At 42.5% G+C, this 22,748-nt stretch overlaps 2 protein-coding genes across 3 annotated transcripts in view; one reads left to right on the forward strand and one right to left on the reverse strand.

Moving 5' to 3' along the window:
* Positions 1-5,528, forward strand: part of syce2.L (synaptonemal complex central element protein 2 L homeolog) — an 11,766-nt gene extending 6,238 nt beyond the window's left edge. The window contains exon 4 of the mRNA XM_018253676.2: positions 5,159-5,528. Coding sequence (XP_018109165.1) covers positions 5,159-5,353 — 195 coding nt within the window. The 3' untranslated portion in view covers positions 5,354-5,528. The remainder of the gene's footprint in view (positions 1-5,158) is intronic.
* A 567-nt stretch (positions 5,529-6,095) lies between these two features.
* On the reverse strand, positions 6,096-21,663 carry gcdh.L (glutaryl-CoA dehydrogenase L homeolog). Of its 2 annotated transcripts, none has more exons than XM_041585116.1 (12): positions 21,555-21,663; positions 19,433-19,537; positions 17,599-17,634; positions 16,976-17,116; positions 15,024-15,086; positions 14,722-14,892; positions 14,501-14,630; positions 12,276-12,492; positions 11,908-12,011; positions 10,952-11,077; positions 8,794-8,954; positions 6,096-7,313 (listed from the first exon to the last, which is right to left on the reverse strand). In XM_041585116.1, exons 2-12 carry the CDS (start codon positions 19,530-19,532, stop codon positions 7,240-7,242), a joined length of 1,323 nt encoding a protein of 440 aa, XP_041441050.1. In that variant the 5' UTR covers positions 19,533-19,537; positions 21,555-21,663; the 3' UTR covers positions 6,096-7,239.
* Between the last annotated feature and the right edge of the window lie 1,085 nt (positions 21,664-22,748).

Here is a 22,748-nt window from a genome sequence, read left to right on the forward strand (position 1 = left end):
GGGTTAAAATATGATGGGACTGATACAAAAATCAGAATTGAAATATATTGATTGTCGGATGTAAACACACGTACTAAGACTCCATCTGACTTATCTGATAAATCCTAGACTAGGGGCATCAGTTTTTGTAGTATCCTAAAAAAGCTCATGCTGTTGCGTGGTGTTGCGAGGCGTTGTCTGGTGTTGAATGCACAATCAGATAAGATCTGACCCACAAAATCTGATGAAAATTGCTTGTGTAGTTCTACCCTAAGAGACCCTATCGACTTTGCTTTAAACTGATACTGATACTCTTCTATTATGTCAGTGCTCTTTTCCTTAAAGGGGAACTCTGGCTTCCAAACCACAATTTGGTAAAGAGGCCCACATAACACAGAAACCCCTAATAAACCCATCACAGTTACCTGTTTATTCAAAAAGTATGAATAAATGCCATTTTCTATGTTGAAATCCAGCTGTTTAACAGTTCTTCTCTTTCTGCATCATTTGAAATCCTGGCAGGGAAGGAGGGACTAAACACTGATGTTACAAATTGTAACAACTTCTCCACAGCTTACAGACAGCATGCAGGAACTACATAACCCACAATGCTTTGCACTGGGATGTTCCTTTCCTTATTGAAATTAAGTGTGCAGGGAATTGTGGGGTTTGGAGGATGCAGGCTGAGGACAGATGGCTGCTGATACAAAGTAACAGTAGTCAGTCAGCTCAGCAAAGTAGTCAGACAGATCAGCAGGAGAGCAGGGGGCTGGGCTTAGGGAACTGTCAGAAACCATTAAAAATCATGAAAAATCTGCATATTTTTTAATTGATGTATATGGCAAATTTGCTTGAAATTATGTTTATTTTTTAAAAAGCTTAAGTTATGTTTTTGTGGAGTTTCTCCCTTAATGTAAATAACTCCTTATCCCCCCCAGCACACCTAAACCATTGTGTGGGACACAGCAGTAGGAATACTGCGATTCCACACAAATATGGAGAGCTTCTACCTGTAGAAAACCCTTTTTGCTGGGTAGGGTGCTTAACAGTGAAGGGACCATCCGTCTGTGATCCAAAACACATGTAGCAAACCAGGTACACTGTAGCACACCAAACTTAAAGATTAGTGCATCAAAATTTCTTTATTGGCCCCAAAAAGTAGATACATGCAAGGCAACGTTTCAGACCCCACTGGGCCCTTTCTCAAGCCCAAGAAATTTTGATGCACTAATCTTCAAGTTTGGTGTGCTACAGCGTACCTGGTTTGCTACAGCAGTAGGAATAGTCCTGTACATACAGGTATTGGTGGGCTTGTGGTAGGTAAAAGTAGCCAAATTAAAAAATAAAACGATAGCAGGCCTCTGGGGGATGATGAAGAAGTTTGTGGCTTACCAGCCAGAAATAAAATGGCATTAAGGCATGGCTGAAACTGCAAATCCTTGGGCAAATAAAGCAAAAGGGACATAAAATAATATATATCTCTATATATATATAGAGCTGAAGGAGTCCGTATTTGAGTGCGGCTGCTTGGGATTGAATATATATATATATATATATATATAAAAAACCTGATTTTAGTAAATATGCTCATGACTCACAAGCAGGTAATGTCTCCCTGGCACCTTCTTCAGCAGGGTGTTGAACTGCAACCTGTTCCCTACATGAAATTGAATCATTGTGACATGCCAATGACATTGCTCTCTCCATACTTGTGGAACCCTTGACTAAAGGTGGCCATAGAGGTAACAATTACGATCTTTCTTGGAAAAGATCTTTCCAAGAACGATCGTTCGTTTCAATACACACGTGTAGAGCTGAATTGTCAGATATACAGATAGAAACAATAGAATTCTACCTGTATCTGACGATTCAGCACTAACAATGGCCGGTGTTCGGGTGCCTTCAAAGGCGCCAGATCAAAATTTTCCGTCCAGCCCGATCGACGAGCCGACCGATATCCAAGTCTTCTGCCGATGTCGGTCGGCTCTTTTCCCACCATACATGCACTGAATATCTTACGAAATTATTTTCGTATGATATTATCTGTGTGTCTATGGCCACCTTAGTCATAGCACGAGGCTCAACAAGCAGAGAAAAGGGGGTGCTACGGGAGGAATAGAAGTAGGACGAGGGCGCAGACATTTTGCTGTAATAGTACAAGTATGAGATTCATTATCCGGAAACTTGTTATCCAGAAAACTCAGAATTACTGAATGCTGTCTCCCATAGACTCCATTTTATCCAAATAATCCAAATTAAATCCAAATAAAGCAGTAGCTTGTACTGGATCCCAACTAAGATATAATTAATCCTTATTGGAAGCAAAACCAGCCTATTGGGTTTATTTAATGTTTACATGATTTTCTAGTAGACAATGTATAAAGATCCAATTTATGGAAAGTTCCATTATCCAGAAAACACCAGGTCCAGTGCGTTCTGGATGACAGGTCCCATACCTGTACTGCAAAGAAAAAATTCTTATTTTTCCAGGTGCCCTAAAATGTTTGTCTTCCTATGTTACTGCTTTACATGGACCACCGATATCCTCAGATGACTTTCATTATGTTGACTCGGTTCCCTTTCTGTTTTCCCATAAACCCATTCTGTCGTCTTGCTGCAAGCTGCCCTTATTTATCCGCTACACAGCTATAACCAGAAAAATGCACGGCCAATAAAACCGAATTTCTTTTTGTCCTTAAGTAAGGAACATTTGATTTGCTTATCCCCGATGAAACAAGGACAGACCAGCTCATTTAGTTAGGTGTTTTTGTGTACATAACGGATTCCAGAGCTGATGTGATTCCAGCATGTTTATATAATCAGCTTTCAGCACATTATTTTAATATCTCTTAATCCCCCAAGAGAGCAGGTAGCAGGAGCAATTAGGTGGAAAGCCTCAGATCACATCCTCTCGTTTGATTTGCAATTCATGGCAAAGGACGATTTAGCACCAGCTGTTGCTAAAAGTAAAGGATTTGTAGCCCCACAACACTCTTTGCATTAGAGCTTTTGTATTTATTCAGCTTTTCATTTCGTTTGGAGACGGCACATTAACATAATCGTTTGGCACAAGTGATGGGATGAAAAACTGCTGGAAACCAATTTTACTTGAGATATTTTAGGACCAAAGGGAGGGTTTAAAGGGATCCTGTCATCGGAAAACATGTTTTTTTTCCAAAACGCATCAGTTAATAGAATTCTGCACTGAAATCCATTTCTTAAAAGAGCAAACAGATTTTTTTATATTCAATTTTGAAATCTGACATGGGGCTAGACATTTTGTCAATTTCCCAGCTGCCCCTGGTCATGTGACTTGTGCCTGCACTTTAGGAGAGAAATGCTTTCTGGCAGGCTGCTGTTTTTCCTTCTCAATGTAACTGAATGTGTCTCAGTGAGACATGGGTTTTTACTATTGAGTGTTGTTCTTAGATCTACCAGGCAGCTGTTATCTTGTGTTAGGGAGCTGCTATCTGGTTACCTTCCCATTGTTCTTTTGTTTGGCTGCTGTGGGGGGGGGGGGAAGGGAGGTGGGTAATATCACTCCAACTTGCAGTACAGCAGTAAAGAGTGATTGAAGTTTATCAGAGCACAAGTCACATGTCTTGGGGCAGCTGGGAAATTGCCAATATGTCTAGCCCTATGTCAGATTTCAAAATTGAATATAAAAAAAATCTGTTTGCTCTTTTGAGAAATGGGGTTCAGTGCAGAATTCTGCTGGAGCAGCACTATTAACTGATTCATTTTGAAAAAAAAATGTTTTTTCCCATGACAGTATCCCTTTAAGGACTCTTACACATGGGCGTTTTTTCCTGCACTCCCCTGCATTGCACTTTCTTCTGTTCAGCCGCAGGGGAGCGCAGCAGTAGATGCACTCAATTATTGTGAAGGAGGCTGTACTCACACAGACGCATGTAAGCACAAAACGCAGGTTGAGATGCAGCATGTTGCATTCCACCTGCGTTCAGCGCATGCATGCATCTGTGTGAGTACAGCCTCCTTCACAATAATTGAGTGCGTCTACTGCTGCCAGAGCCGGGCCACACTGCGCAGGCGCCCTAGGCAACCTGGGCCGACGCTGCGCCTGCTGAATGTGCGCATGCGCAAGTTGACGCCAGCGCGCATGCACAAGTTGACGCTGGCGCGCATGCGCAGAAGCGGTAATCGGCGTGCGCACATGCGCAGAAGCATCAATCGTGTGCAAGAAGACGGGGAATGAGAGGACCGGACATGGGGTAGGCGACAGAGCAGGTACGTGCCTGGCGCCCCCCCAGCTTTGCGCCCTAGGCACGTGCCTACCGCTAGTTCCGGCCCTGACTGCTGCGCTCCCCTGCGGCTGAACAGAAGAAAGTGCAATGCAGGGGAGCGCAGGAAAAAACGCCCGTGTGTAAGAGCCCTAAGAAATGTGGATGTCAAATTATTATTTAGAGACATTAATTAAAGGGGTTGTTCACCTTTGAGATAACTTTTAGTATGATGTAGAGAGAGTGATATTCTGAGACAATTTGCAACAAGTTTTAATTTTTTATTATTTAAGGTTTTTGAGTTATATAGCTTTTTATTCAGCGGCTCTTCAATTTGCATGTTAAGCAATCTGGTAGCTAGGGTCCAAATTCCCCTAGCAACCATGCACTGATTTGAATAAGAGACTGGAATATGAATAGGAGAGCACTGAATAGAAAGAGGAGTAATAAAAGTAACAATAACAATACATTTGTAGCCTCACAGAGCATTTGTTTTTTATAAGGGAGTCAGCGACACCCGTTTAAAAGCTGCAAACAGTCCGAAGAAAAAGGCAAATAATTCAAAAACTATAATAAATAAAGAAGACCAATTAAAAAGTTGGTTTGAATTGGCCATTCTATAACATACTAGGGATGCAGGATTCGGTTCGGTATACGCCCAGAATTTGGCCTTTTTCAGCAGGATTCGGCCGAATCTTCGTGCATGGCCAAACCAAATCCGAATTTGCATATGTTTGTCACAAAACAAAGAAGTAAAAAACATTTCCCCCACCTTTTCTGCCCCTAATTTGCATATGCAAATTGGTTTGGTATTTGGCCAAATCTTTCACAAAGATACTAAAAGTTTCCTTAAAGGAGAACCACCCCATTTAACGCTTCTCTACCACACCGAAAATGTAGCTCTGAATCTGACATGCAATCGTTCTTATTAATATCAGGTTGCAGAGCTGTCGCAGTGCCTGGAGGCCAGAATTTACCACATGTACGACGAGCACAACAAACTGCTGCAGGAGAGGCTTCAGGAGCTGCCAGAGATCATGGACCGGATCGGAGAGCTGCAGTCAGAGCTGAAAGAAGTGTGCCACACTGTAGCTACTGTCTACCAAGACCTCTGTGTGCCTCCGGATGTCTAATCCCCAAGGTTTCATTATATGTTATATGTTATATATGTTATATATGTGATATGGTTATATTCTGCTAATTGTACTCAATCCACTTACTCAAGTATCTGCCTGTTCATGTGTGGTTTTGTTTCAGGTTACAACTTGGTTCTGGTGTTTCTAAAATAAAACTACTGCCTTAAACAAAGTACATTTCTAAAACTCGAATTACTCTTCCGTCCATGTACCAAATGGTAGAGTTCCCTGAAAACCGACCTGCGACCCGCATTATTACCCGCTCAGACCCGCCAGTACCTTATCAGCAACCCAAGCTGCTGACCATCAAGAAACAGGAAGAGCCGTTGTTGTAAACCGGAAGTTACATCATTAGAAGTAAGTGTGATAAAACTCACTATTGAGAAGACGCGCAACCCGACCCGCAGAACCACCGACCCACGTCTATACCTGGGCCGCACCCGAAAATTCTACCCGCAAACCGCAGGTTACCCGCTTTTTTGCGGGTAACTCGCAGGTACCCGTCCCGCCGCAGGACTCTGACGGGGATTTACTGCAGGTTTATCTGTACAGAGCCCTTCCATTAAAGCTAGAACTTGTCATTGGATTATTTGGGTTTACTTGATTTGGATAGGGTTTCCTACCCTCCCCCACTCTAAGGACAGGCTAAATTAAGTTTATAGTGTTGGCAATCTTGAAAAATATAAAATAAAGCAGGGTAGATAAAACAAAGAGCTTGGACTGAAGGAAATGCTACATGTTTAAATCAATTGAAACTTTATTACAATATTATACGCAGGCCTGCAAGCCTGACCATTCACACCCAAACATTACAGTAAAAATGTTTAACGCTGAATTGAAGGAATAACCAACTGTTTGCCTCCGTGATTAACAAATAGATAAATCAATAGTGGTTGCTGCTGTACAGGAATAAGCATCACTACCCACACATTCAATGTTTTAACTGTTTCAGCATAGCCCGAAAAACGACCCCGCACCAATTTCATATTCAAAAAGTAACTACCAATCACCTAATTTATTCTGTCTGACTCCCACTATTTAAAATTAAAAGGGTGGGTCACTTTTAAGTTAACTTTTAGTATGTAATAGAAAGGCTAATTCCAAGCAACTTTTCAATTGGTCTTAATTTTTTCTTGTATTTTAATTATTTGCTATCTTCCTCTGACTCTTTCCAGCTTTCAAATGGGGTCACTGACCCCATCTAAAAACAAATGCTCTCTAAGGCTACAAATGGATTGTAATTGCTACTTTTGTATTACTTCTATTTATATTCAGGCTTCTCCTATTCATATTCCAGTCACTTATTCAAATCCATGCATGGTCTCTAGGGTAATTTGGATCCTAGCAACCAGATTGCTGACATTTCAAACCGGAGAGCTGCTGAATAAAATGCTAAATAACTCAAAAACATTACAAATAATAAAAAAATTAAAAAAAAAGAGTGACAGCTTACTGTCCTGCAGCCTATAGTTTTTACTCCAGGTCCAACCAGCCACAACAAAAAAAATAATTTAACTTGTTGGGTCAGAGGGTTCTTTTTAACTCGTGCTGAAACTGGCTAAATGTGCAGAGTAAAAAAAAGAAATATTAAAGGTGAAGAGACACACAGTATTTGCAGTCAGTGTTTTAAGGTTTCTCAAATATTTGCCTTTTTATTCTGTTTTTAACCTGAAATTTAAAATGCAATTTGGGCTTACTGAGCAACTGAATAGCAAATACCAAAAAATAATAATGATAATAAGACCAACTGCAATCTGTTCTAAGGCGAACAACCCCTTTGTCAGAAACTTTCTCTCTATAGAAGAATGGTGAATGATGGCAGATTGCTGTACAATGGTTGCAGATGTCGGGAGGACTATCGGTACCGAGTATCTGGAGCAGAATCAGTTGCTGACAGTAAATGCCTGCAGTCCTGTGATGGCTCTGCCAAGGATTAATGCGTGCACATCATGGGTACCTGAAAGAAATAATAACCTTGTTATGTATCACTGCATCTCCAACATAGGTGGCCTTATGCTATGCCAGCTACCAATGGGCATTACACAGCCAAACAATGTTACTATATACAGGGCCGCCATCAGGAGGGCACAGGGGGAACTACTGTACCGGGCCCGGGCCTGAAGGGGGGCCTGGCTGTGCTGCACTCTTCAAAACAGCCGGCCAGAAGCAGTGACAGCAACAGAAGCAGTGCCTGAAGCAGCAGACAGACCCGAAGTCAAGAAAACAACCGAAATTGAAGTCCTGAAGCAGAGAAAAGACCCGAAGTCAAGAGAACAACCGGAATTGAAGTCCTGAAGCGGTGAAAAGACCAGAAGTCAAGAAAACAACCAAAATTGAAGTCCTGAAGCGGCAAAAAGACCAGAAGTCAAGAAAACAACTGAAATTGAAGTCCTGAAGCGGCAAAAAGACCAGAAGTCAAGAAAACAACTGAAATTGAAGTCCTGAAGCAGCGAAAAGACCAGAAGTCAAGAAAACAACCGAAATTAAAGTCCTGAAGCGGCAAAAAGACCCGAAGTCAAGAAAACAACTGAAATTGAAGTCCTGAAGCGGCAAAAAGACCAGAAGTCAAGAAAACAACTGAAATTGAAGTCCTGAAGCAGCGAAAAGACCAGAAGTCAAGAAAACAACCGAAATTAAAGTCCTGAAGCGGCAAAAAGACCCGAAGTCAAGAAAACAACTGAAATTGAAGTCCTGAAGCGGCAAAAAGACCAGAAGTCAAGAAAACAACTGAAATTGAAGTCCTGAAGCGGCAAAAAGACCAGAAGTCAAGAAAACAACTGAAATTGAAGTCCTGAAGCAGCGAAAAGACCAGAAGTCAAGAAAACAACCGAAATTAAAGTCCTGAAGCGGCAAAAAGACCCGAAGTCAAGAAAACAACTGAAATTGAAGTCCTGAAGCGGCAAAAAGACCAGAAGTCAAGAAAACAACTGAAATTGAAGTCCTGAAGCAGCGAAAAGACCCGAAGTCAAGAAAACAACCAAAATTTAAAAACAAAATATTCTCTAGGGCCCCAATTTATTTTTTTAACTTGTAAGGGGTCCTTGGTGCCAATGTTTTTTTTTTTTAACTTATAGGGGGGCCCTGACCACCAATTTTTTTTTTTTTTTTTTAAAAAAAAACCTTTAATGGGGGGCCCTGGTATCACAGTTTTTTTTAACTTATAAGGGGGCCCTGACCATCAATAGCTTTTTATAACTTGTGTGTGGGAGGGGTTACATTTTTTTAGTGCTGATATGTGTGTAGTCTTTTAACTGTGGTGTGGGGTGGGGCTTGGGGGCTGGGGCCCCCGAAAATTGTTGTACGGGGCCCAGTGATTTCTAATGGCGGCCCTGACTATATATTCTAAAGGAATTCCCATGTCTCATTAGCAGCACACGGGAGGCAAAAGGCCGTATTCACTGTCACTCATGCTGCCAGATCCACGTGGTGGTACCTACCTTCATAAGTGTTCACTGCTTCCAAATTCATGACGTGCCTGATGATGTGATACTCGTCTGATATCCCATTCCCTCCCAGCATGTCCCTCGCCTGGCGGGCAATATCCAAGGCCTTTCCGCATGAGTTCCTCTTCAACATGGAGATCATTTCTGGAGCAGCTCTGAGACACATGAGAGAGGGTTAAACCTGAGCAAACCTTTATTATAAGGGATAATGTACCCCATACTGTAAATGATAAGGATATTAGAAGTCACTGAGGGGTTGTTCTGTGACCATATAAAGGCACAAGGCTGCAGGCTGAGTTATACAGGGAACTCTGAGTATCACTCATGTATTATAAGGGATAATGTACCCCCTACTGTAAATGATAAGGATATTAGAAGTCACTGAGGGGTTGTTCTGTGACCATATAAAGGCACAAGGCTGCAGGCTGAGTTATACAGGGAACTCTGAGTATCACTCATGTATTATAAGGGATAATGTACCCCCTACTGTAAATGATAAGGATATTAGAAGTCACTGAGGGGTAGTTCTGTGACCATATAAAGGCACAAGGCTGCAGGCTGAGTTATACAGGGAACTCTGAGTATCACTCATGTATTATAAGGGATAATGTACCCCCTACTGTAAATGATAAGGATATTAGAAGTCACTGAGGGGTTGTTCTGTGACCATATAAAGACACAAGGCTGCAGGCTGAGTTATACAGGGAACTCTGAGTATCACTCATGTATTATAAGGGATAATGTACCCCCTACTGTAAATGATAAGGATATTAGAAGTCACTGAGGGGTTGTTCTGTGACCATATAAAATATTAGGCTGCAGAACTACAAATATAAACTGCATTTTTAAGTGGAACAATTACTAATGATTCTGTTTGAATGTGAATATATATATATATATATATATATATATATATATATATATATATATATATATATATATATATATATATATCTCACTACTTGAATATGCAGAGCTACACAGTAAGACACTACATTAATGCAACAAATGGGAAACAATACAATAATAGCACATAAATAAATACAAAAGTATAATTACACTCAAGATGACTATGCTGTGTGTTAAAGAGACAAAATGCAGAGAAACCAATCAATATGTCACGCTGTGTAATTAAAGGACCAGTAACATAAAAAAAAAATGTTTAAAAATTCGTTAGTGCACAACGAAAAATAAACACTAAGACAAAAGAAACTTTTAAATAGCAAAGCCTTTATTAAAAAATAACTTACAGAATGTCCACTTCCTGTCTGCTTCAGAAACGGCGAAAAGGCGACCATCCATCCTGCAACGATCAATTTCTTCTCCCTGGCTAGTCACCGACAGGCATCGCTTTCATCCACCTGCTGCTGTGTGTCTGTGGCTGCTGCTCCCGCTGTTTGCCCGTGACTGGCTGCTGACACTGCTCCCTGCGCTGACTCTGCCAAGCCATCCCTTTCCCATGGTCCGACACTTCAGTACTGGTGGTGGCGTAAAAACACTCAGCGCCAGGCTGATGCAACAGTGACTCATTGGCCGCAGAAAGCTTTGCGCACTCATTTGCGCAGCAGCTGCACATGAATCGCCGGCACCGGTGGGACAGAACCTCAGCTTCTTGGCAGTTGGGGCAGTCACAGGTGGTAGTGCCGAGCTGCGGACTGCCCGGGCCTCCACCACTCCCTGTCCCAGCCGCTACCCCTCCGCTTCCTGCACTACGCCGCCACCAGTACTGAAGTGTCGGCTGCGCTCGGACCATGGCAAAGGGACGGCTTGGCAGAGTCAGCGCAGGGAGCAGTGTCAGCAGCCAGTCACGGGCAAACAGCGGGAGCAGCAGCCACAGACACACAGCAGCAGGTGGATGAAAGCGATGCCTGTCGGTGACTAGCCAGGGAGAAGAAATTGATCGTTGCAGGATGGATGGTCGCCTTTTCGCCGTTTCTGAAGCAGACAGGAAGTGGACATTCTGTAAGTTATTTTTTAATAAAGGCTTTGCTATTTAAAAGTTTCTTTTGTCTTAGTGTTTATTTTTCGTTGTGCACTAACGAATTTTTAAATATTTTTTTTTTATGTTACTGGTCCTTTAAATGGGTGCAGGGAAAAACACCCCTCGATATGAGAAAAGCTTCTATAAGCCAATTCTGTCACTGGCACTTACCTTTTTTCATCTTTCAAACGCCCCAGCCTCAGACAGGCCTGTAACCCTATAGTGATGTCTGTCAGCATGTCTGCCAACTTCTTCTGGATCAGCTGGTTTCTGGCAAGAGGAACTCCAAACTGGATCCTATGGGAAAAGAGAAAAGAGCAGGAAATCAGGCTGCATAGTAGTTAAAGGGACAAATGCAAATGCTACTGGTAGGGAGTGCTGTTTCTAAATGGGAAGAGAATTCCATGTCATATAGTTCCCTCCTGTCTGTGTCACTGTATCACCCTGCAGTGGGAGGGACAGACTCATGTCCCATAGTTCCCTCCTGTCTGTGTCACTGTATCACCCTGCAGTGGGAGGGACAGACTCATGTCCCATAGTTCCCTCCTGTCTGTGTCACTGTATCACCCTGCAGTGGGAGGGACAGACTCATGTCCCATAGTTCCCTCCTGTCTGTGTCACTGTATCACCCTGCAGTGGGAGGGACAGACTCATGTCCCATAGTTCCCTCCTGTCTGTGTCACTGTATCACCCTGCAGTGGGAGGGACAGACTCATGTCCCATAGTTCCCTCCTGTCTGTGTCACTGTATCACCCTGCAGTGGGAGGGACAGACTCATGTCCCATAGTTCCCTCCTGTCTGTGTCACTGTATCACCCTGCAGTGGGAGGGACAGACTCATGTCCCATAGTTCCCTCCTGTCTGTGTCACTGTATCACCCTGCAGTGGGAGGGACAGACTCATGTCCCATAGTTCCCTCCTGTCTGTGTCACTGTATCACCCTGCAGTGGGAGGGACAGACTCATGTCCCATAGTTCCCTCCTGTCTGTGTCACTGTATCACCCTGCAGTGGGAGGGACAGACTCATGTCCCATAGTTCCCTCCTGTCTGTGTCACTGTATCACCCTGCAGTCCCCATGCATCATGTATCAGGTGTAAAAACAAATCCAAGAACTGTGAGTCTCATACCTATCCAAAGTGTACTGTCTTGCGGTGTGAAAACAAAATTCTGCAGCACCCAGCGCACCCCAGGAAATTCCATAGCGAGCATTATTGAGACAACCAAAGGGGCCCTGGACATAAAAAACATGAAAATAAAGATTTTTTTTTTTTAAAAAAAAAAGGGATTTGTGGAGAAGACATGGCTGGGTTAGGTGGAGTTTGATGAGGCAGAGGAAGGAGTTAGAAGAAGAAGAAGAAGAAGAAGAAGAAGAAGAAGAAGAAGAAGAGTATGGACCAAGATTGGGGGGGGGGATAGATGGACTGGGCCAAGGTGTAGGTAGGGGTTACAAAAAGCAGTTGGAATCACAGGGTGAGGTTAATAACTCATAACTCACCCCCATCCCTGAAATTTTAGGGAGAAGATTTTCTTCTGGAATCTCGACGTCCTCCATGAGGATCATGCCAGTCGCTGAGGCTCTGAGAGAGAACTTTCCTTTGATTTTAGGAGTAGACAGTCCCTTTGTTCCCCTCTCTATCAGGAACCCCCTGACTCTGCCGTCCTCACAAACTGCCCACACCACACACAGGTCTGCAATCGGGGAATTGGTGATCCTGTTAGGGAAAATGCCAGCACCATATTTTTTTTTTTTATTTAATTACTGTACAACTAACCAGTAACATGAAGCTCATGGTCTAGAACCCTGTATAAAGTGCACCTCTATGTTATACCCTCACGTTCCCTTAGGTGCTGTGAGACAGGAACTCAACATCATTATACAAACTGCCATCCGTTCTTTAAAGGGGGCATTAGGCACCACTAACTACAACAGGCTAGTGGGACTCTTATGTAAGAGGATTAACTGGCCCAGAGTAATATGAATGTCTGTTTATGTGCTCCATGTGCCCTCCCAGTAATACACAGTGATGTGTATACAAGTAGAACACTAAAATTCACACAATAAAGGTACTGCTTTCCTTATATTTTGTGCCATCTAGTGGCCATCTTGAATAATGACACAAACAGTTAAAGGGGAACTCTACACAAACATAACTTAAAGGGATCCTGTCAACAGAAAACATGTTTTTTTCAAAATGAATCAGTTAATAGTGCTACTCCAGCAGAATTCTGCACTGAAATCCATTTCTCAAAAGAGCAAACAGATTTTTTTATATTCAATTTTGAAATCTGACATGGGGCTAGACATATTGTCAATTTCCCAGCTGCCCCAGTTCATGTGGGGCATCGTATAAAGTGCACCTCTATGTTATACCCTCACGTTCCCTTAGGTGCTGTGAGACAGGAACTCAACATCATTATACAAACTGCCATCCGTTCTTTAAAGGGGGCATTAGGCACCACTAACTACAACAGGCTAGTGGGACTCTTATGTAAGAGGATTAACTGGCCCAGAGTAATATGAATGTCTGTTTATGTGCTCCATGTGCCCTCCCAGTAATACACAGTGATGTGTATACAAGTAGAACACTAAAATTCACACAATAAAGGTACTGCGTTCCTTATATTTTGTGCCATCTAGTGGCCATCTTGAATAATGACACAAACAGTTAAAGGGGAACTCTACACAAACATAACTTAAAGGGATCCTGTCAACAGAAAACATGTTTTTTTCAAAATGAATCAGTTAATAGTGCTAGTCCAGCAGAATTCTGCACTGAAATCCATTTCTCAAAAGAGCAAACAGATTTTTTTTATATTCAATTTTGAAATCTGACATGGGGCTAGACATATTGTCAATTTCCCAGCTGCCCCAGTTCATGTGACTTGTGCCTGCACTTTAGGAGAGAAATGCTTTCTGGCAGGCTGCTGTTTTTCCTTCTCAATGTAACTGAATGTGTCTTAGTGGGACATGGGTTTTTACTATTGAGTGTTGTTCTTAGATCTACCAGGCAGCTGTTATCTTGTGTTAGGGAGCTGTTATCTGGTTACCTTCCCATTGTTCTTTTGTTTGGCTGCTGGGGGGGAAAAGGGAGGGGGGTGATATCACTACATCTTGCAGTACAGCAGTAAAGAGTGATTGAAGTTTATCAGAGCACAAGTCACATGACTGGGGGCAGCTGGGAAATTGACAAAATGTCTAGCCCCATGTCAGATTTTAAAATTGAATATAAAAAAATCTGTTTGCTCTTTTGAGAAATGGATTTCAGTGCAGAATTCTGCTGGAGCAGCACTATTAACTGATTCATTTTGAAAAAATTTTTTTTCCCATGACAGTATCCCTTTAAGATTTTTGAAAAGTAAACATCATTTCAAGCAACTTTGCAATATACATCAGTTAAAAAAATGCAGACTTTTCATGATTTTTAATGGTTTGGAACAGTTCCCCCAGCTCTTCTGCTGATCTGTTTGAAGCCGGAGTTCCCCTTTAAATTGTTGCATTACTCGTAACATCCAGCTAGATCTGTGCATTTTCACGTAGGCTGTTCAAAATTGATTTCTAATAATTGGTTGCAATGGGCAACTGCACTGGTGTAATTTAGCCCCATACTGCCCCCACCCATTAAATACAGAGTAACCTGCGGGTATCCAACCCCCTACACGACTGCATAGGATTCTCCCATTAGAACTCCAATCAGACAGCTCAGAGAAGCAAACTCCTACCATGTTTTCGAGCCGTTCAACGTGTAGGTCTTGCTGGAGGGATTGTATCTGGCTCTGGTCTCCATTCCGGCGGGGTCACTTCCGTGATTTGGTTCTGTGAGCCCGAAACACCCCAGCAACTCTCCACTGGCTGAAAAGAAATGGGATATTGTATAAACCCGCCATGCTGATGTGACTCTTTATTATAACCAAGGTGCCATGTTTCAGTGAGGGACACGTACCCAGCCTGGGCAGGTATTTCTCCTTCTGTTCTTCACTCCCATAAGCAGCAATGGGATGCATAACAAGAGATGATTGGACGCTCATTACAGACCGATAGCTGCTGTCCACTCGCTCTACCTCACGCGCCAACAGTCCATACGCCACATACGATGTCCCAGCACAGCCGTATCCTGGTATAAGGACAACATGAATTACAAATACGTGTATCTAGAATTCTACAGATTTCTGATCCTTTATATCCTTTAAGGCCTTCACAAGTGGGACACATACATGGGTTTATGAAACTCCGCCTCCCACTTACCTTTAATTGTAGATCCCAGGACACCAAGCTCTCCCATCTCTGAGATGATCTCCCGATCAAATACTGCCAACAAGAATGTTATTTGGGTCAGTGAGAGCTTTGTGTGATCAGGTTACAGCAGTATCAGTAGTACAACAAATCAATTCACAAGCACACCCGGTCCTCTAAACAAATACTTCCCAAGTCCCAAAGAGCCAAAGTCCCGAAGACACAAAAGGAGCCGAAGTTGAAGTCCTGAAGCCGAGAAAAGACCCGAAGCCACAAAAGGAGCCGAAGTTTAAGTCCCGAAGCAGAAAAAAAGAACCAAAGCCACGAAAGGAGCCGACGATTAAGCCCTGAAGCCACACAGACCCGACGCCACAAAAGGAGTGAAGTTGAAGTCCTGAAGCTGAGAAAAGTCACGAAAGGAGCCGAAGTTGGAGTCCTACAGCTGAGAAAAGTCCCGATGCCACGAAAGGAGCCGCAGTTAATCTCCTGAAGCCGAGAAAAAGACCAGAAGCCACGAAAGGAGCTGAAGCTAAAGACTCGAAGCCACGACTTCAGTTCAATGGAACACCAATGTGTTTTTTTATTCTATAAAACTCCTGGCCACCAATATATTATTTTAATACTCTATAGGCTCCTGCCACCAATTTTTTTTGGGGGGGACCCTGGCGCCTATGTTTTTTTTAAACTTGTACTTATAAGGGGGTCCTGACCATGAATGAGTGGGCGGGATCTGGGGTGGGGCTTGGGGGCCCAGAAAATTGTTGTATTGGGCCTGTGGCGGCCCTGCCCCCAAAAAAAGGTACACGTCCCCCTGTTTGCATTGCCTTTGAGTGTGAAACCCCCATTTTTTTCTCTACAGAATATGAAGAAGCACACAAAATAGAGGTCAAGGGCAATAGTGATTTCCAAACTTTTGTAGCTATGAGATTTAGGTGCCACAAATCACCTGGTATTTGACCTTTAAATTGCTAGTTCCGTCACAGGACAGCAGATATGCATAAGATATAAGGGAAGGTAGAAACACCAGTGTTTATGGCATATCTGATATTTTACCTGCCATGTTTTTGCTGCTTAACCTCTAGTTAATTCCCATACTGCTCATAATGTGCCCTTGTTCAGACTCTTTAAGTGACTCATCAGTCATCTGCACATGTGCATTGATGCTGGTGCTTTCGCATAATTCCAACACACATTGAGCAGCAGCGGGTGGGCGGGCTGATTTTTTGGATAGTGATGCAGCATTTGTATATTTTGTGGTGGATAAAATACATGTATATTGCCATGGGCCTATGGGTGAAGACAGCTACTTGTCCCGGCTACAAAATAGACAATATTGATGATTGACTTTCCTAAGACTCTAAGGGGCATATTTATCAAGGGTCGAATTTAGAGTTTATGGGAGTTTATAAAAACTCCCAAAACTCGAAATAAAAACAATCAATCGAAATTTATTAAAAAATTAGATTTTTTTTTTAAAATTTGGGTGAATAAGATCGACCTGCAAACTCGAATCAAATTGAATTCGATTTGAGTTTTTTCACCCCAAAAAAAATTAATTCCACCAAATTACTCCAAATTGATTGTAGGAGGTCCCCCATAGGCTAAAACACCAATTCAGCAGGTTTTACTTGGTGAATAGTCTAATTGTTAAAAGGACAGTACATGATAAATTTTGAAATTCGCATTTCGAATTTTTTTTTTAAACTCAAATCGAATTTGGACTATTTCCTAGTCGAATTACACTAAAATAAATAAATTGGAATTTTCAATTTGACCCTTGATAAATCTGGCCCTAAGCGTGTTTTATCAGAGGCAATGTCCGTATTGTCTACGACAGGGTATTTTGTAGCCACAACAAGTAGCAGCTAGTAGTAGTTCTATGTGTCTTCACCCTTATGCCAATAGTAGCTACACATGTAGAACAAAGGCAAGCACAACTAAAGAGCAGGCGGACTCCCATCTACCTTCATTGCGATTGGCCATAAGAATCCGCGGCATGAGCTTCTCCTGGCAGTAAGAACGGAAACTGTCCCGTATCATAATCTCATCTTCTGTCAGCTGTGAGTCCAGGCCAAGGGCATCCTGGTAGTCAAACTGGACCTGGGCTAAGAAAGAAAAACATCATAACCACAAGGGGTAATGTGAAATACAGGTATGGGACCTATTATCCACAATGCTTGGGATCTGGGGTTTTCCAGATTACGTATCTTTCTTTAATCTGGATCTCTTTACCTTAAATCCACTAAAAAATTGTTTAAACTCAATAGGCTGGTTTTGCCTCCAATAAGGATTAATTATATCTTAGTTGGGATCAAGTACAGGCTACTGTTTTATTATTACACAGAAAAAGGAAATCATTTTTTCAAAAATCTGAATTAATTGGATAAAATGGAGTCTATGGGAGACAGCCTTTCCATAATTCAGAGCATTCTGGATAATGGGTTTCCGGATAACCGATCCCATACCTGTACTAGGATGTAGAGGCTAATGACACACGTAAGTTTTATTTCCAGCAGTAGAGAAAATGCTGTGTATGACATAAGCCTTATGGACACAATTCCTGGGCTGAACCAATAAAAACACTTACATTTTGAGCTCTTCTTCTCATTCTGTGCCTGGATATCTGTACAATAAACACGGGAGGTTTGATCAGACAGGCCGTAGAACACATAACATCTCCAATACCCAAATAATCCATAAAATACACAAATTCAAACGGGCATTACTTATGGTGTTTGTTATAATTATGTTTATTATAATATCCAGTGCTGTACTCTGAAGGCCAGATGCTGATTTACTGATCTGGATACTCCTGTACAACATTACAAATCCTTCCAGCTGACACAAGGTCACCCATTCTGATTAGAAGAAAGAAGGTTCAGGCTAAATATTGGGAAGGGGTTTGTTACAGTGAGGATGTGGAATTGTCTCCCTGAATTAGTGGTACAGGCTGATACATTAGATAGGTATAAGAAGGGGTTGGATGGTGTTTAGCAAGTGAGGGAATAGAGGGTAATGGAAGATATGCTCATAGTACAAGTTAGGGCCGGGCCGCACAACGCCCTAGGCAAGCAGGGACGACGAGGCACCGGTTCAGCGCGAGTGCACATGCGCTAATTGTGCGGTCCCCTCTCTGCCCAACCGTTTCCTTCTTTCTGCGATATTGCGCATGCGCGCAAACTCGTGTTCAGAAAGAAGAAAAGGGCAGAAACTATCTGGTAGACAGGGGACCGCATGCGAGCGCCAATTTGCGCATGCGCAGGAGCGCAGAAAGAAGAAAAGGGCAGAGAGAGTCGGCAGAGATGGGAACGGACTGGGGGTAGGTGACAGAGGAGGTACGTGCCTGGCGCCCCCCCCAGCTTTGTGCCCTAGTCACGTGCCTAATCTGCTTACCCCTTGGCCCGGCCCTGGTACAAGTTGATGAAAATTCTGCAATTTTCGTGAGTTTCGGAGCATGCGCAGTTGCCGTGAAACAGAAAATCGATCCAACTGTGCATGCGCCGCCACGTCAGTCTCATTCCGAAGATTTCAGAAGAGAAGAAGAAGATGGCGCCCGTGAACTCCGATGCCTGAATCTGTACCGAGGGGTAAGTGAAACGTTAGGGGCATTTGCCCAGGAAAACACTTAGGCTGGGGGGAGGGGGTCTATGTAGGGTAGGGGTTTTTTAACTTTAGGGTTTATTTCTCCTTTAAGGTTGAACTTGATGGACAAGTGTCTTTTTTCAACCTAATTTACTATGTTACTACAGGGGGTGGGGGCTCAGCACACTTTGTCCAGCCAATGGAAGGTACAGGACCCTCTGATATCTGACAGCAGCCAAGTACATAAGAAATAAAAAAAAACACAGAAGTCGGGTGGAGTTTCTAAAACCGTGGGACTCGTTTACTAATGGATAGGCACAAATGCACTGAGGGGCACAACTTCTGGGGCCTGGAGAATTGTGGGCAAAAATGGTTATGCTTTGCACCTTACCCCATGGATAAATAGAATGGGTAGTTCAACTTTAATTTAATTTTAGTATGCTAAACAACGGCGAATTCTATAAAAACTTTTCAATTGATCATTTTTTTTATAGTTTTTTAATGATTTGCCTTTTTATTCACATTCATATCAATGCATGGTTGCTAGGGGAATTTAGACCATAGCAACCAGATTGCTGAAATTGCAATCTGGAGAGCTGCTGTATAAAAAAATAAAATAACTGAAAAACCACAAATAATAAAACATAAAAACTAATTACAAATTGTCTCAGAATATCAGTCTCTAAATCATACTAAAATTAATTTAAAGTAGAACAACCCCTTTTCGACATCTTTTCATGTATTTCCATGAACCCAGGATCTCCAAACTCTGTGCAAGGTTAAGGCATCAACTCAGTGTACATGAGATTTTACTTATTTCAGATACCGGCAGGAATTACCTTTCTGTTTTGTCGCTGTGCCCTGAGCCCTCACTGCGCAGATTCCAACCCTCAGTCTCGCTGCATTCAACAGGCGCAATGTGCTGCCCATCACCGACATTCTGACTGCTGAAAAATATCAGGATATCAGTTTAACAGCTGATCCTGCCGAGATCCTTTCTTTCTTGGCTTATGTCTGTACCACCCTGACCTGTACTAGTCTATAATACACAAAAGCCATGAATATCCTGTAAATTATATCCTTATAAACGGTGAGTTCTGATGTCATCAGTTATAAACGGTAAGTTCTGATGTCATTTCTGTCACATGACTCACTGAAATTTGTGTATTATAATAAATAAAGTACCCCCAGTTGTAAAATATGAGGATATTAGAAGTTACCTCGGAGTTCCATGACCTGTATAAAAACACTCGGCCTTCGGCCTCGTGTTTTTATATGGTCATGAAACTCCTTGGTAACTTATAATATCCCTATATTTTACAAAAGGGGGTACTTTATTCACTATATATTCTCAGTCATTGTTCCTTCCACACAGTGCTGTGAATTAGCATGAAGAGATGCAGACTCCTATCTCTCCATATCTGTGTACCTCTGTATATTAGAGTGTAAGCTCTGCAGGGCAGGATCCCCTTCTCCCAATGGTTTCCTCTCTCAGTATTGTATCTGCGTCCCTCTGTATATTAGAGTGTAAGCTCTGCAGGGCAGGATTTCCTTCTTCCAGTGTTTCCTTCTCCCTGTATTGTATCTGTGTCCCTCTGTATATTAGAGTGTAAGTTCTGCAGGGAAGGATTCCCTTCTCCTAATGGTTCCCTCTCTCTGTATTGTATCTGTGTCCCTCTGTATATTAGAGTGTAAGTTCTGCAGTGCAGGATTCCCTTCTCCCAATGGTTCCTTCTCTTTGTATTGTTATTCCTCTGTATATTAGAGTGTAAGCTTTGCAGGGCAGGATTCCCTTCTCCCAATGGTTCCCTCTCCCTGTATTGTATCGGTGTCCCTCTGTATATTAGAGTGTAAGCTTTGCAGGGCAGGATTCCCTTCTCCCAATGGTTCCCTCTCCCTGTATTGTATCGGTGTCCCTCTGTATATTAGAGTGTAAGCTTTGCAGGGCAGGATTCCCTTCTCCCAATGGTTCCCTCTCCCTGTATTGTATCGGTGTCCCTCTGTATATTAGAGTGTAAGCTTTGCAGGGCAGGATTCCCTTCTCCCAATGGTTCCCTCTCCCTGTATTGTATCTGTGTCAATCTGTATATTAGAGTGTAAGCTCTGCAGGGCACATCTTCCTTCTGCTCCCTCTCCATGAACTATATCTGTCTCTTTCTGTATATCAGAATATAAACGCTGCAGGAATTTTCCCAGATTATACATCACATTGCTGTACAGTACTTTGTACACAATAACAACTGGGGGGGGGGGGGTATTACATTGTATATAAAGTATAAATGTATCTATTAAATCCCAGGCAGGGTTTTTCAATTTTCTCTTTGTACTGTATAGGTGAGCAAGAGAATATATATATTTATACACACACATTTATCCTTACTGTGCTAGCACTCGCTACTTGACACCTCTGCTTAGTTGTGTAAGCGAGGACAAAGTCCCTTTAAATGTTGTCCATATCCCTCCACCCACCAATCAGAAACACTAGAATGTGACACTGCCTCCTCGGCTCAGCCAATGAGATGCACTGAGCATTAATCATTGTGACTGTGAAATATACATAGAGATTTAGACAGGCAGATTATATCTAAACAGAATCAAATCAATGGTGAATAAATTCCAGGGTGGGATGGGAGCACTGAGAGCACATGCAGCACAGCAGCCCCATTGTGATATTACTGGCACTGCTCCATATCAGTTTATAGTGTTTATTGTAACCTCCAGTCCCTATATACAGTGGGTAGAGTGTGTGCAGCTCAGACACTATCAGCTCCATCACATCTTACACTGCAGCCCCAGACCAATCAGGAAAGATCCCCAAACTTCCCAGGCAGTTGAATCACATTCAGCAGTACAGACCAGTAATTAGTGGAGCAATGACACGTGTTCAGTACAAAAGAGCAGCGTGTCTATCATAATTAAAGCACTGATAACGTGATATACTACCATAGATCCCTCTCTCACCTTGCCCAGGTCAGACGCGAGCAGATCCCTGCGACTGATTAGGAGACTAACAGCGAACGGAACTCCTCTTTAGCAGAATTCCGCGTCGCTCGTTGTGACTTCACCACAATGGACGGCTTTAGCCGCCATCTTGAGTGTGGCGCTGTCGCTTTTTTCTACTCAATTCAGGGATATGATCGCCTTATCTATATGAAAACAACTTAAATAATGGGTTCTGACTGTTTAGCAGTGTCTGAACTTGTCGTTGCTTTGTTTTGCATAAATTATTGAGGTAATTATTGGGGTTTCACTTTATCTCAGCTCAATCACAGGTGTCTTCCATAGGACACACTTATATAAAATCCATTAGCCATCATTTCACTTGTTAATACCTTAAAGGAAAACTTTAGCCCTAAAATGAATATTTAAACAGCAGATAGTTTATATCATATTAAGTGGCATATTAAAGAATCTTATCAAACTGGTATATATATTTAAGTAAACATTGTCCTTTTACATCTCTTGCCTTGAGCCACCATTTTGTGATGGTCTGTGTGCTGCCTCAGTAGGGTTGCCAACCGGCCATTATTTTACCGGCCTAGCTGATAAAACACCTGCCAGGGCAGGGGCCGGTATTACAAATTTACCGGCAATGTAGCTGCCGGTAATTAGGGTTGCCACCTTTTCCAGAAAAAAATACCGGCCTTCCTATATATTTTGCTTTTTTCCCTATTAATAACATTGGGATCAACCCTTATTTTTACCGGCCAAGCCGGTAAAATACCGGCCAGGTGGCAACCCTACCAGTAATTTGTAATACCTAGGGTTGCCACCTTTTCTGGAAAAAAATACCGGCCTTCCTATATATTTCACTTTTTTCCCTAATAATAACATTGGGATCGGCCATCATTTTTACCGGCCAGGACAGTAAAATACCGGCCAGGTGGCAACCCTGGTAATACCCTTAACAAAAGCCATTGGCCTGCGGTGGAAACTTACATTTTCTTCATCTTCTTGCGACATCGCCTGCCCCCTTTTGCAGCACGACCTGCGGTTCTGCCCCTTTTTGTGCGGCACGTCTGCACCTTTAGTTCCCGACCCCCTCCACTGGCCGCTAAATTCTTTTTAAAAAGGTGGCAACCATATGCCAGACCAGAAATACTGCAGCTCTAACTGGAAGAACAGGAAGAAGTGTGGAAGCAAAAGACATAACGC

Source organism: Xenopus laevis, chromosome 3L (genome assembly GCF_017654675.1).
Source record: "Xenopus laevis strain J_2021 chromosome 3L, Xenopus_laevis_v10.1, whole genome shotgun sequence".
Classification (NCBI taxonomy): domain Eukaryota; kingdom Metazoa; phylum Chordata; class Amphibia; order Anura; family Pipidae; genus Xenopus; species Xenopus laevis.

Coding starts and splice junctions, on each gene's coding strand:
- gcdh.L (XM_041585116.1), bottom strand. CDS start 19,532: ATGTCGGTGATGGGCAGCACATTGCGCCTGTTGAATGCAGCGAGACTG. Junction 14,631..14,721: donor GAAATACCTGCCCAGGCTGG/GTACGTGTCCCT, acceptor ATTTCTTTTCAG/CCAGTGGAGAGTTGCTGGGG. Junction 7,314..8,793: donor AGCAGTGAACACTTATGAAG/GTAGGTACCACC, acceptor TATTTCTTTCAG/GTACCCATGATGTGCACGCA.